The 13,794-nt window shown below is 56.8% G+C and overlaps 1 protein-coding gene across 3 annotated transcripts in view; it reads left to right on the top strand.

Annotated features, from left to right (window-relative positions):
* Nucleotides 1–13,794, top strand: part of MYO7A (myosin VIIA) — an 85,332-nt gene that overhangs the window by 25,407 nt on the left and 46,131 nt on the right. For all 3 annotated transcript variants that reach the window (XM_058687685.1, XM_058687683.1, XM_058687684.1), the window contains 10 exons: nucleotides 6,896–7,080; nucleotides 7,580–7,701; nucleotides 7,782–7,924; nucleotides 8,191–8,304; nucleotides 9,180–9,333; nucleotides 9,799–9,875; nucleotides 10,476–10,595; nucleotides 11,338–11,480; nucleotides 11,880–12,090; nucleotides 12,574–12,709. In XM_058687685.1, the coding sequence (XP_058543668.1) occupies nucleotides 6,896–7,080; nucleotides 7,580–7,701; nucleotides 7,782–7,924; nucleotides 8,191–8,304; nucleotides 9,180–9,333; nucleotides 9,799–9,875; nucleotides 10,476–10,595; nucleotides 11,338–11,480; nucleotides 11,880–12,090; nucleotides 12,574–12,709 (1,405 nt within the window). The remainder of the gene's footprint in view (nucleotides 1–6,895; nucleotides 7,081–7,579; nucleotides 7,702–7,781; nucleotides 7,925–8,190; nucleotides 8,305–9,179; nucleotides 9,334–9,798; nucleotides 9,876–10,475; nucleotides 10,596–11,337; nucleotides 11,481–11,879; nucleotides 12,091–12,573; nucleotides 12,710–13,794) is intronic.

The following is a 13,794-nucleotide window of genomic DNA, read 5'->3' as shown; positions in this document are numbered from 1 at the left end:
TGTGCTGGGGTCACTGCATGTCTCTGACCCAGCGCCTCCCTCCAGCAGCTCCCAGTGAGGGAAACCAGGGCTGTCACAAAAAGGAGAGAGCAGGACAGAGCAACCCCCCCCCCCCACCCCCACCCTCACCTTCACCCTCAGGCAGATCCCCGGGCAGGCTGCTATAGGGGGCATGCTTGGGGGACACACGTGGTGATAAGCGTCTGAAAAGTGCAGACAGAGCAGGCCTGTAGGAGTGCGGCCTTTGCTCCCAGCTTAGGGAGCAAGGCAGGGTTCCCAGAGGTAGGTGATACAGCATTCAGGAAGGGGCACTGCTTGGATAGGAGGCTGGAGGCAGGACTGCGCCTGGTAAGTGAGTGACACAGGGTCACTCAGGTTGTCAGGACTGTGAAGAGCAGCCAGGGAGACAGGGCTGGAAGCCCCGAAGTTGTCCCTGAGCAATCCCAGCAAGGAGCTGTGTCAAGGTCAGGGATCCATTCCTCTCAGAAGCCCTGGAATTGTGACCACTCACCCTCCAGGGAGGCCCTCTGCTACCCTCCCCACCCTGGGACCCTCGGCCACCTCAGGCCCCCCTATGCCTCTGTGCTGAGGCCCTTGACATTTGTCCCCTGAGTAAGCACAAGTGGCTTTTACAGGGAGCCCTTTGGCACTGATGAAGCCCCTCTCACCCTTTCCCTCACCCAGAGCGGGGGCAGGGCACAGAAGGCACCTCCAGACATGAGCAGCAGCATCCAGACAGGAGGATGGTGCTAGAACTCGAGCCCAGGCCAGAGATCCCCTATGGGGATCCACTGGTGTCTGCGCCCCAGTTCTTGGTGGTTCCCTCATGGCTCCTCCCCCTCGATGGCAGGTGGACACAGGAGGATCCTAAGGCTCTCTCTGGCTGCTCTCCTGGGGCTGGGTGGAGTCTAACGCTTGGGTCCAGAGCTAAGTGGGGACAGGGAGGCCACTGCCAGAGCTGATGTCCTGACCCAGTATCCTGTCAGGAGGAGGCTGAGGACCCCTTCACACCCAGAAGCTCGGTCAGATGGGAGTTGTCCCCACCAGAGACGCCACAGACCATGTCTAAGAATAACCAGAGGCATGTCATTGGTTATTTTGCACACAGTGTAGTGATTCTTACGGGCCAACTGGTTCCTCACATGTGAGGGATAGTTGGTGGGCTGAATCAAAGAACAAAGGCAAACACAACATTCATAAAGGAGAGGGGAAGAAAAAAACTCCGGTTTGAGAAGAACAAATCTTCTTTGTGAAATTTGGGGGGATAGACTAGCTGGGAGCTAGCAGAGAAGTCAGCTTTGGGTCTTTGAATAGCCTGAGAAGGGGACCAAAGAAAAGAGTCCGAGAGGCTTATGGATTCTCCAGAAAGCTCCAAGATCTATACCACTTTTTCTCACCAGTTACCTTTCTGGGGGTCTCTTCTCTGGGTGAGGGAGAGGGGGTAGGACACCGACTCGAGGTACGGTGCCTAAGTTGCCTTTTGTTCAGGAAATCAAAATATGGCACCTGGGGGGTCGCCAGCTCAGTTGGTCCGTGGGCCTAAGATTCTGGGTGTGTGTGGGTCTGGGGAGCCACGTTCAACGATTGCCCAGTACAGGGTTTCAACTTGCCAACTCTCTGATGCTGTGACTGGGTAGATGGGGTAGGACTAGAGCTTTGAAGAAGCAACCGGGCCATTGTCCCACTCAGAAACCATACCTGTCCCTAACCATGGCAACCCCTGGTCACTTCATGGCTTGGGTTACCCTGGGCACAGCCCCATGTACCCAGGATTTCCTCAGATTACCACAGCAGCTCACAGCCCTGGGCTGGGTGATGCCCTCTCTCTGACTGTCTGCCTTGGGCATGCCCACTCCAGCTAGCCCACCCCTAGAAGCCTGAGGGAAAGCACCCTAGGGCCAAAAATCATCTCTGGACACCCCCAATGGGGGGAGGACCCCCAGAAGACACCTGGCAACCCCAGCGTCCCACAGGGAGCAAGGGGGCATGGCTGGTGGGAATTCTGGGCTCCCTGATGCTGAATAGGCCGGCCCGGGTCCGAGTCTTGGCCGGTGGCCTTTGGGGAGTCCCTGCTCCTCTCTGGTCCCAGACTCCCCTCTGACCCGGTGGGGAGACTTTCTGGGTGAGCACCTCTGTGACTCTGGGAAGGTGCGTGTGCCCAGGATGTGTTTTGGTCTCCATGGCGGGCTAAGAGGCTCCAGGCCTGACAGGCCTGACGGCTTCCTGGCAGAGGTGGAGCCATTCCTGTCACATCTCCTGGAGTGTGTCTCTGGCTCCAGAGAGGTTCCCGGAACTCTGCTTGGGGACTTGGGGCCCCTAGAGACCACGTGTGTTGTGTCCTTGGCTTGGAAAGAGTCGTTATCTCTCCCCCTCCCAACCTGTGGCCCCAAAGGCAGGTTTTTCTTCCTGGAGGCTCGGGCAGGAAGCCTGTGCTGGGCAGCTGGGCATTAACCCCCTGCTGACCACGGACCCTTGGAGGGAGAGAGGAGGCCAGAGGGGCTCAGGGAGCAGAGCTGAGAGCCTTGGGGGACCTGCGGGGGCAGAACGGGCCTGAGTCTCCTTGCTTGCCCCCGGCTTCTCGTGAAGTGAATTGATCTCGAAGTCCCTCTGCTTCCCAGAGGCTGCTTTCCCATCTGGAAAGGGCCGTATAACCCCTCCCGCTGGCCTCCTGAGGAGCACAGGCAGCAACCAAGTGCAGCGGCAACGTCCTGCACCCAACAGGGGTCCAGCTGGCAGATTGGTGTTCTTGCCCTTCTGCGGTGTGGGGGGCGGGGGACGTCCTCACTGACAGAAGCGGCCTTGCTTCCATTAGCTGTTCTGAAATGGGCACACGTGCTGTAAGCTGGAAAGTTGTCCTCTTGCCACAGAGAAAACCACGGCCGATTTCTTATCTGTCCTCCAAGACAAAGACTGTATCTATGATCTATATTGAATATGATATAAAATTACATGTAAAAAAATTTTTTTCTGCACAAATAGTAGCATTTCTCTCAACCCTGTTCTGTGCTTCTTTTCCATGCACCACAGCCCAGGGCCATCCTTCCTGTCGCTATAGGCGAGGCTGCCTAAGAGTTGCTGACAGGCTGTCCCCTCACATCCCTTCTCTGCTCTTTCCTCTGGGCCCCAGTTAATGTGCGGTGCCAGGCCTGGGTAGAAGGGACAGTGAGGCTAGGGGGCAGAGCCCTTGAACCAGAATTGCAGAGGAGTCAGGTGGGCCAAGTGATGGGGATCATGCGGGCACATAGGAGGTTGCCTGGCTTCCTGAAGGGGGGATCATCTCATCTTAGCTGGGCTGGCGGGGGGTGGGGGGGGGATGGAGTTGGTGCTTCTAACTGAAGGTTTAACATGGAGGAAGCCTCCTGGCTGTGGGATGCTGTTGGTGAGGGCCAGGACTCTGGCGTCTTGTGTCCTGTAGCCGTGGGAAATTGCCTGACGGTTGTCAGCAGGGGTGTGACACAGCCACGTTTTAATTTTTTTTTTTTTTTAACGTTTATTTATTTTTGAGACAGAGAGAGACAGAGCATGAACGGGGGAGGCTCAGAGAGAGAGGGAGACATAGAATCGGAAACAGGCTCCAGGCTCTGAGCCATCAGGCCCCAGCCTGACGCGGGGCTCGAACTCACGGACCGCGAGATCGTGACCTGAGCCGAAGTCGGACGCTTAACCGACTGAGCCACCCAGGCGCCCCCACAGCCACGTTTTAAAAAGCTGGCCCTGGGGCGCCTGGCTGGCTCAGTCGGTTAAGCGGTTAAGCGGCCGACTTTAGCTCAGGTCATGATCTCGCGGTCTGTGAGTTCAATTCCCCGCGTCGGGCTCTGTGCTGACAGCTCAGAGCCTGGAGCCTGCTTCGGATTCTGTGTCTCCCTCTCTCTGACCCTCCCCCGTTCATGCTTTGTCTCTCTCTGTCTCAAAAATAAATAAATGTTAAAAAAAAAAAATTTAAAAAGCTGGCCCTGGCTCAGAGTGGAGGGTAGATTGTAGGGGGTGAGGGTAGCACAGAAGCTGGGAACCAGACAGGAGGCGCCTTCAGTGGTCTGTTGAGAGCCCGTGGTGGCTAGCGTCAGGGGTGTGGCTGTGCCAATGGAGAGAGTTGGGCTCCTATGAAGGACAGGGAGGCAATGGGGGCCTCCCAGGTCCCGCCGTGGGCGAAGGATGGTGGGGTTCTGCTGGCCAAGTTGGGCTGGCTGAGAGGGAGCAGGGTTGGAGGGGAGGGTGGGGTCCAGTCTGGGCAGGCGTGTGGACGGAAGGGGGGATGTCCAAGAGGCAGGGGCTTGGGGGCTGCTGCTCCAGAGGGCTCTCTGGCCTGTGGGTGGAGCGGGAAGGGCCCTGGAAGCCATGCAGGGGAGAGGAGGGCCCAAGGCCCGCCGCAGGAAGGCTTCTCGGAGTGTATCTGCGCGTCCTCTTGGCACTGGCTGGCCCGGCACTTGGTCACCGAGCCTGCTCCCAGGGCCACCTCTGTCTGGCTCTGGCCGCCCCTGTTGACCAGCTCATTAGGTCTGCATTGGTGTCTCTACCTCCAGCTTCGGGGACAACCATTCATCTTCCCACAGCTGCCAAGATGACCTTTTTCCGACAGACCTTCCAAATGCCATGCCCTTTCACGCCTCTGTGCTTGGTTCCCACGACCAGCCCTCACTCCCCCTCTCCCCACACCGCACCCCCTTCCCCGCCAGAGGAATCGGCTGCTTCCTACAGGCCCTAGCTTTCCCTCCCCAGCTCCCAGGATGTTCTGTCAGCCTCCCCATGTGTCTCAGTGGAGGGTCCTTAAAGGACTGCTTGGAGCCAGCCTCTTGCCACATGGCGATCACAGACCAGGCGGTTTGGTGTCAGGTTATTTAAAAATTTTTTTATTTTTCACATGTTTATTTTTAAGAGCGAGAGAGCGAGAGAGAACGCATGAGCAGGCAGGGGCAGAGAGAGAGGGAGACACAGAATCTGGAGCAGGCTCCAAGCTGTCAGCACAGAGCCTGACGTGGGGCTTGAACTCACGAACTGTGAGATCGTGATCTGAGCCGAAGATGGATGCTTAACCAACTGAGCCACCCAGGCGCCCCTCAGTGCCATGTTATTAAGGAACCACCAAGAAGAAAGGAAGGAGGCACTTAAGGATGGCTACTCCATAAGCGGGCACATGTCAAAGGTTATGTAAGCCCTTCAGTCATTCCATAGCCCTGGGAGGTAGGTGTTAACCATCCCCCCTTTACAGATGAGCAGACTGAGGTGTAGAGAAGCAAAGTGATCTGCCAAAGATATGTTCTTTGCGGCTGACTCCCCCGCCTGGGGACAGACGGTCAGCTGGCTCCCATAGCCAGGCAGGGCTGAGCTATAGATGATGGGTCTGAGTGCCCTGGAGCTGGAGGTTCGTGGGCTCTGATCTGAGAAGTTAGCCCAGCCCTGGGCTGTGTGGGGTGTTCTTAGTGGAGAATGCCCTTGTGTCCCCATTCCCCACTGACCAGCTCCCTTGTCTCCTGTTCCCCACTTTCCAACCTCAGACCAACTGTGGAGGGCGGGTGAGTGTGGCACAGAGCTGGCTCTGGCTGTCCGTGCGTGCTTGGCCTGGCCGGTCCCTCAGCCTGCGTCCCCACTCCACCCTATCTCTGCCTGCTTGGGCTCTTGCACGCAGTGGGGTGGTCAGCACGGTCAGGCTCTGCTGCTTCTGGCATGGGGCTGCTTGGAGGGAGAGCCTGGATGGCAGGGGAGCATCCCCCAGGGCCCAGAGAAGGGCACTAAATGGCCAGTTCTCCTGGCCCAGGGCAGGTAGAGCCAGAACTGGAACCCAGGTCTGGGCTGTGCAGCCCAGGGCTGCTTTGCACAGCCATACCCGACCCTGGTTGGGGCATTTCCCCTGAAATGGGGTGCTGGCAGCAGCCCTTTCCCTGCATGGCTACCTTGGGCTGAGGCTTCTGGGGTGATGCACTAAGCCTTTGGTGGGAGGCGACAGGGGCCGGACTGTCACTTCCCGTTGGTGGTCACACCTTTCTTCAGTCTCTCCAGGCCCGGATGTCAATATATCCATCCATCACCGATTATAGGCTGAGTCTGACCTTTTTAAGCTGGGGTGGGGAGGGGCAAGTGGAGGGAGCAGTGATCCCTGGGCACCTTATTCTGCCTGGTGGCTAGAGGCCCGGGCCATGTTGTCCCCTGTGTGGCAGGGCCCCGGCCTCACAGCAGGAAATCTTGTACACAGGTGGCCAGTTAGTGCACCGACAGAGGAGCCCAAGGAGAGAAAGGCCCCTGGTAGTTTGAGGTGCACCGGGTCCCTGCACCTGTGCTGGCCAGGATGGCTGGAGGTGTCCTGTCCCCCAGAACACAGGGACCCCTCTGCCCTGGGGCAGTGCTATGGAGACTGGGGCCTACCCAGCCCCCAAACCACATCCCCCAGCCCCTTCAGCCTGTTATGATTTGGTTCCACTCCCCCTGGACCAACCTAGCCTCTGCTCCAGACTGTTCTGGTTTATGAATGTTACTCCAAACCTTTGGGATACAGGGCTTGGAGGCAAAAGTGGGGACCATACTTTTGAGTAATTTGAGTAATACCTGCAGTGTGCTATGACTTCTAAAGTACACTACCTCCTAATCTTTATAAACAGTTACATTATGCCCATTTTACAGATAACGATACGGAAAATGGGGACTTAGAGACGCTCCCTTTCTCCCCACTTGTTCCTCCCTTCATCAGATCTCACTGAGCACCTACTCCAACCTAGACCCAATGTTAGTTTGACAGCCCCACTCTCAGCTCCTAGAGACGCTGGATTCTGACCCCAGGTCATGTGACTCCAAAGTCAGGGCTGTCCCTTCCAGAGGAATGGAGCAGGGCAGAGCCTGAGAACTTTCGAGAGTCAGAGCCTCCCTCACGGGAAGTGGTGAGTTCTTCGTCCCTCTTTGCCCGCAGACGTACACAGGCTCCATTCTAGTGGCTGTGAACCCCTACCAGCTGCTCTCCATCTACTCACCAGAGCACATCCGCCAGTACACCAACAAGAAGATTGGGGAGATGCCCCCCCACATCTTTGCCATTGCCGATAATTGCTACTTCAACATGAAACGCAACAGCCGTGACCAGTGCTGTATCATCAGGTGGGTAGCCCGGCACCAGACTGGAGCTCCAACTTTGTGCTCCTGCTAGTGCCTCATGGAGAATCACCTCCCCTTTCTCAGGCCTTATATCTCTATTAATGCTGCCAAAGTTCTTGTTAGCATTTGAGGCCTACCTTGTTCATTACTGGGTTCTGTTAAGTTACAGTCAGGTGAAATTTTAGGTTCCTATTCTCTGCTGGGCAAAGGGTAATAGGACAGAGCATTGGTCTAGCATCAACATATGCCATGCTCTATGGCAAGTATAGATGGAGGGGTCGTCTGTGTCTAAATAAAGGGGAAGGAAAGTACCTTTGGCTGTGGCAGAGCACTGAGCTGCTGTGGCCTTTCCCCATCCCTGAAGGGTCCATATTGTCAGCCTACTTTACAGACTGGGTAGGGGGAGGCGCGGGTGGGGGAAGCGGCTTGGGCCAAAGCCCCGTAGGGAGAGGGCCAGTGCGGGCTGTGACGGGTCCTACCCCTCTCTGGGTCTCCCCTGCAGTGGGGAGTCTGGGGCAGGGAAGACAGAGAGCACAAAGCTGATCCTGCAGTTCCTGGCGGCCATCAGTGGGCAGCACTCGTGGATCGAGCAGCAGGTGCTGGAAGCCACCCCCATCCTGGAAGGTAGGGCCAGGGCTCTCAGAGTGGGGCTGGGTGGCTGGGTGGGTGCTGACCTTGCCCGTGACCCTCTCCCCACCCCGAAGCATTTGGGAACGCCAAGACCATCCGCAACGACAACTCAAGCCGCTTTGGGAAGTACATCGATATCCACTTCAACAAGCGAGGTGCCATCGAGGGTGCCAAGATCGAGCAGTACCTGCTGGAAAAGTCACGTGTCTGTCGTCAGGTGGGCCCGAGCCCGGGGCAGAGCTGACCCGCACAGGACCCCCGGCCTCAGGGGCGGGGGGGTGGGGGGGGTACGTGTAGTCTGGATCGTCCCTATGCTGCTGCCGGCTTGTCTCAGGGTCTGAATTCCTGCCATGAAACCTACCCGTAGGGGCTTTTTTGTGGAAGTCATTTGGTAAAACAGTAAACCATGTCTCAGTCTTGACTGTCTGGTTTCTGATGCCTCTTCCTGCCCCTGCCCCCCAACACCTTGTATCCCATTTTCAGGCTCCCGATGAAAGAAATTACCACGTGTTCTACTGCATGCTGGAGGGCATGAGTGCGGATCAGAAGAAGAAGCTGGGCCTGGGCCAGGCCACAGACTATAACTACTTGGCTATGGTGAGACTTGGGCAGGGCACCAGGGAGGGAGACACCTGTCCCAGCGAGGTCGAGGTCGAGGTCGGGGGCAGTCCACTCGGCCCCTCCCCAGCTCCAGGCCTGGCGGGCGGGATCCTCCTTGTGGGCTTTCCACAGGCAACTCTGGGCTTGTATGTGCCATAAGGCCTGTCCCGACCTTGGGCGTTTTCCCAGCTGCACGTGCATCTAGATGAATTGTCATCACAGATCTACACGTTCCTAAATATGCATAGACCTCCTAGACCCGGGGACGCATAGACACACACGCCCACGTGTACACGTGCACAGACCTGCCTGCACACACGTGCTATTAGTTCAGCCTTCGAGGATGTGAAGACCGAGATCTCTGCCAGGACCCCCAAGACTATAGGGCACAGGCTGTTGCGGCTTCAGCCTCGCTGGTCACAGGGCCTGGTGCCAGCCTCTTGCTGCTGGCTGGCCACCAGCGAGAAGTGGGCCCCAGGACCGTGGCTGCCACCCAGCATTGGTTGGAGGGGGTGTGTGTGTGTACAAACAGGCTCGGGGGGGTACCAGCTTCCTTAGCCCTGGGGAGAACCCATGGCTGGGCTGGGCCAGGCCGCATGGATGCAAATGAGGAACGTGGGACAACAAAGGAGTGTGTGTGCTATAGGTGTGACAGGCCTTCCCAGACACTTCCTGGAGCTGGATAAGAAGCTACGTGCGCACACACGTGTCTCATGGGCACACGTCATGAGGCAGAGTCCTGTCAGTGCCCAGCATCCCAGATTGGCTCGGCCTGGCAGAGGGGGCCCTGCATCCCAGGTACTGCCTCTCTGGGAGTCCCTACGGCCTTGCTGATGCCCTCCTGCACCCCACTCTCCCACCCCTCCCACCAGGGTAACTGCATAACCTGCGAGGGTCGGGAGGACAGCCAGGAGTACGCCAACATCCGCTCGGCAATGAAGGTGCTCATGTTCACAGACACTGAGAACTGGGAGATCTCGAAGCTCCTGGCTTCCATCTTGCACCTGGGCAACCTGCAGTATGAGGGTGAGGGGCCCAGATGGTGCACCCCCACCCCACTCCACCCCACCCCTGCACGGAGTCCAAAGGCAGCTCAGCACCTAGCCACCTGTGGCTCCTAGCCCCACCTGTGGGGGATTGTGGCTCAGTCTCGTCCCAGCAGGTACAAACCCTGCTTCATAGGAGCCAAGGCTGCCACTGAGCACTCTGGGCGTCTAGGGTAGAGGAGTACGAGGGGAGAGGGGCATGACTGTCAGTGTCTCCACTTGGATGCCAGGCATGGTGCCAGGTGCTGGGCATACACAGTTCCTGCCCTCAGGGTGCCTATAGCTCATGATGAGAACATACATTGACCCAGAGAAGCACTTGACCGCAGCACTGATGGTCTCTGTGGACAAAGCAGGACCCCTGACAGCCTGGCCCTCCTAGCCTGCCCTTTTCCCCCATGCCTGCCCTCCCTCTCCTGACCCTGTGGCCCCTTGCTGCCGACAGCCCGCATGTTTGAAAACCTGGATGCCTGTGAGGTCCTCTTCTCCCCATCCCTGGCTACAGCTGCGTCCCTGCTTGAGGTCAGTGTCCAGCCTTCTGTCCCCAGGGCTGCTTCTGTTTCTCTCAGAGGGACAGTTTTGACTCAGGTTCAGGGGGCTGGGGATGTGGGAACCTGGAAGCTGGGGCTGTCTGCTTTGGAGAATTCTGGAAGTTCAATGTGGAGAACCAACTGTGGGTAGGTAGGATCTGTGCTGGGCACGGGTCTCAGAGGGGGAGTGGAGCCCAGCACCCAGGAGCCTTGCTGCCCTAGCCCCACTGCTCCTGGGGATGATGTAGGGCGCAGGGGATTGGGGGTGAGCCGGCCCGTTGGTGTTTTAGCAAAGGCTTACTAGGCTCTGCCCTGGGTTTGAAAACTGGGACGAATAAAGCCAGGGTCTGCCCCAGTCCTAAGAGGGCCAGGTAACATGCTAAGGCTGTCAAGGAGAGAGCAGTCCTTCTGGGTAGTGTTTGGGTGGGGTTTGACAGTTGGGGGGGGATCTGGCTGTGGGGAAGGTGTTCTCAGTGGAGGAAATGGTTTGAGCAAGGCCTGGTTGGACAGGGGGAGGGGAGTTCTCCGGTGTGGGGGGAGGGAGGGATGGGCTGTGGGTGGCTGGCTGAGGGCCTGGATGCTGCCCTGCCAGGTGAACCCCCCAGACCTGATGAACTGTCTGACCAGCCGCACCCTCATCACCCGCGGGGAGACGGTGTCCACCCCGCTCAGCAGGGAGCAGGCGCTGGATGTACGAGATGCCTTTGTCAAGGTGGGCCGTTTGTGAAGTGGCACTGGCTCACTCCACCCCTTGGGGTGTTAGGTTGTTGATATGGACAGGAGGGGATTAGTCCAAGGAGCTAGAAGGACATCTGGGCCTGGACCCCTACCTGCTCTTGGGTTTGCGTCCTGCCCACTGGCTCTCTGGGGGGGCCTAAGCAAGAGTCTGCCTTCTCCTGAGCTCTGTTCATCCTACAAGGGGCTGTTATGCTCCTCAGAGCCCTGCCAGCCCTGGTCTCCTCAGGTCCTCCACCCCTGGCCTGCTCTGCTCTCCAGCCCCATGGGGCCTCATACTGGGTCAGATTCTTTGGGTACTTGGTCTGCTGTGCTACTCCCAGCCCAGAGAATACCCTCTCTGGTCTCTCTAAGGAAGACACTGAAGATGGACCAGGTCAGGTGGAGAGGGCCCCCAGTCCTTTCCATTTCCACAGTCCAGATTGCCACCCCCCGCCTCACACCAGGTTTGGTGCTGTTAGGGAGACAGAGATGGATGGAGATATGGGAGCCCAAATGAGGGCTTCTTCCCAAACTTCGAGGTTAGGAAGGCTTGACAGAGCTTTGACAAGGAGAAGGAATTGTTCTAGCAGGAAAAGGTGATCCAAGGCAAAGGGAAAAGCTTGAGGAAAGGCTAGGGGGTTTCAAATAGCACAGAAGGGGCTGAGTGAGGCCATGACGGCCCGGGATCTTCTGGGGAGGGCATGCTGGGCACAGCGGCTGACACAGCCCCCTCACAGGGCATCTATGGGCGGCTCTTTGTGTGGATAGTGGACAAGATCAATGCAGCCATTTACAAGCCCCCCTCCCAGGAAGTGAAGAGCTCTCGCCGGTCCATCGGCCTCCTGGACATCTTTGGGTTCGAGAACTTTGCTGTGAACAGGTACCACAAGGGGCTCTGCTCTGTGGGAATTTTCTTTCACAACATGGACATAACAGGTGTCACATCTCTGCCTTTAAACCTGAATCTCATCAGCCTACTTCCCACCTCCCCTGATGGCTTTGGATCCCTCTTCACACCCCTCTCTGCCCGCCCCTACCCAGTGCCTTGGCTCTTCCTCTCCCAGGTGCTCTTCCAGGGATTTGGTGCCCACCTGGTAGCCCTCTCTTCTGACTCAGTATCCCCTTCCCCACCTCTGGGATGGGGGGGGGTGGGTCTTGACAATGGCGCCCACCTCAGAAGCTGGAGAGCCCGTGATGGGAGCACCGCGTGGCCAAGGGTGTGCTGTACATGGGGTCCAGGCCAGGCCAGCACCTCACCCGTGCCCTGTGCACCCTGCAGCTTCGAGCAGCTCTGCATCAACTTCGCCAATGAGCACCTGCAACAGTTCTTTGTGCGGCACGTGTTCAAGCTGGAGCAGGAGGAGTACGACCTGGAGAGCATCGACTGGCTGCACATCGAGTTCACTGACAACCAGGACGCTCTGGACATGATCGCCAACAAGCCCATGAACATCATCTCCCTCATCGACGAGGAGAGCAAGTTCCCCAAGGTGGGTCTGCCCTTGTTGGAGCCCGTGCAAAACATCCCCTCACACTCTGAGCCTCCACTTTCCTCATCTGCGAAATGGGACTGAGGACACATGCCTCTCAGGGTGCCTCTGAGGCCGATTCAGGTGCATTTGTCTGACATCTGGGGATCACCTACGGTCCACAGGGTCCTGGACCAAACAATGATGATTTAAGCTAATAGCTGGTACAGAATAGGTGCCCCACACATGGAATGTGTCTCGGGGCGGGGGCGGGTACTGCTCCCATGACTTTCATTGTGGGAAATAGATCTTCTACACTGGACTGTAGTTCCAATCCATTCACTTAACAGATAGGGAAATAGAGGCCCAGAGAGTTCCTGTGTGGGGTACCAATAAAGGGAGGGAGCTCCTGAGAAAGACAGAAGAGGGGGTGCAAAGGCAGAAGGACCTGGGAGAGGGAAGGGTGGGGGGGAGGGGGCTGACCACGGCGCTCGGTTCCCACAGGGCACGGACACCACCATGTTGAATAAGTTGAACTCCCAGCACAAGCTGAACTCGAACTACATCCCCCCCAAGAACAACCATGAGACTCAGTTTGGAATCAACCACTTTGCAGGCGTCGTCTACTATGAGAGCCAAGGTACAAGCGGGCTGTCTGGGGCTGGGATCTCTTCTCCTGTGCCCTCTCTGACCCTCCCCTTCTCCTGCCCAGAACGGGGGTGGGAATACAGAGAGGGAAGGGGCCTTAGGAAACACTGGGCCCAGTGCTCTTCCTTTCTTACGGAGATTTTAATCAATTGTGGTGAAGTATATGAAATGTACCATGTTAACAATTTTTAAGGCTAAAATTCAGTGGCATTAAGTACATTCACGATATCGTGCAGCCATCACCCATATCCATTTCCAGAGCCTGTTCATCACCCCAAATAAGTGCTGATTAAACAATAACTCCCCATTCTCCCCAGCCCCGGTTACCTCTATTCTGTTTCTATATCATATCTATACCCTATCTATCTATGTGTCTGACTCTGACCTCCTATAAGTGAAATCGTACAGTATTGACCCTTTTGTGTCTGGCTTATTTCTCTCAGCATGTCCTTAAGTTTCATCCATGTTGTATCATGTGTCAGAATTTCCTTCCTTTTTAATGGCTGAATAATATTTCTGTGTGTGTGTGTGTGTGTGTGTGTGTGTGTGTGTGTGTGTGTGTGTGTGTGTTCATCCATCCCTTGATGCACATTTGGGTTGTTGCCACCTTTTGGCTATCGTGAATAGTGCTGCCACCAACATGGGTGTACAAGTATGAGTCCCTGCTTTCAATACTTTCAGGTGGGCTTAGTGCTCCTTTGTACAGATGGGAAAGCTGAGGCTCAGAAGGGAAAGTTGACGGTCTTTCCTGACATGGCCCATTAGGTGCAAATCTGGGCCTGGAACCAGCCCTGTTATTCACCCAAACTCTCAGCAACACGACTAAGTGTAAGCTTTGAAGGGGATACCTCCTCCTTGCGGCTGGGACATGCAGTTGGGTTCATTTTAAAGCTAGAGGTGAAGAAGAGAGTCAGAACACGTCAGGTTCACCCCACTTGGAATCGCAGATTGCCCTTGCAGCTCCACCCCTACCGTCCTGGTCTAGAGGACCGTCCTTGGATGGACATCAGCTGTGGTGTGTGTCTCAAAGGGTCCCACGTGCAGTCTCAGGCCAGTGAAAATCGAAACAAACAAGCA

The sequence above is a fragment of the Neofelis nebulosa genome, chromosome 10, assembly GCF_028018385.1.
Source record: "Neofelis nebulosa isolate mNeoNeb1 chromosome 10, mNeoNeb1.pri, whole genome shotgun sequence".
Classification (NCBI taxonomy): domain Eukaryota; kingdom Metazoa; phylum Chordata; class Mammalia; order Carnivora; family Felidae; genus Neofelis; species Neofelis nebulosa.
This window is presented reverse-complemented; position numbering and strand designations above follow the sequence as displayed.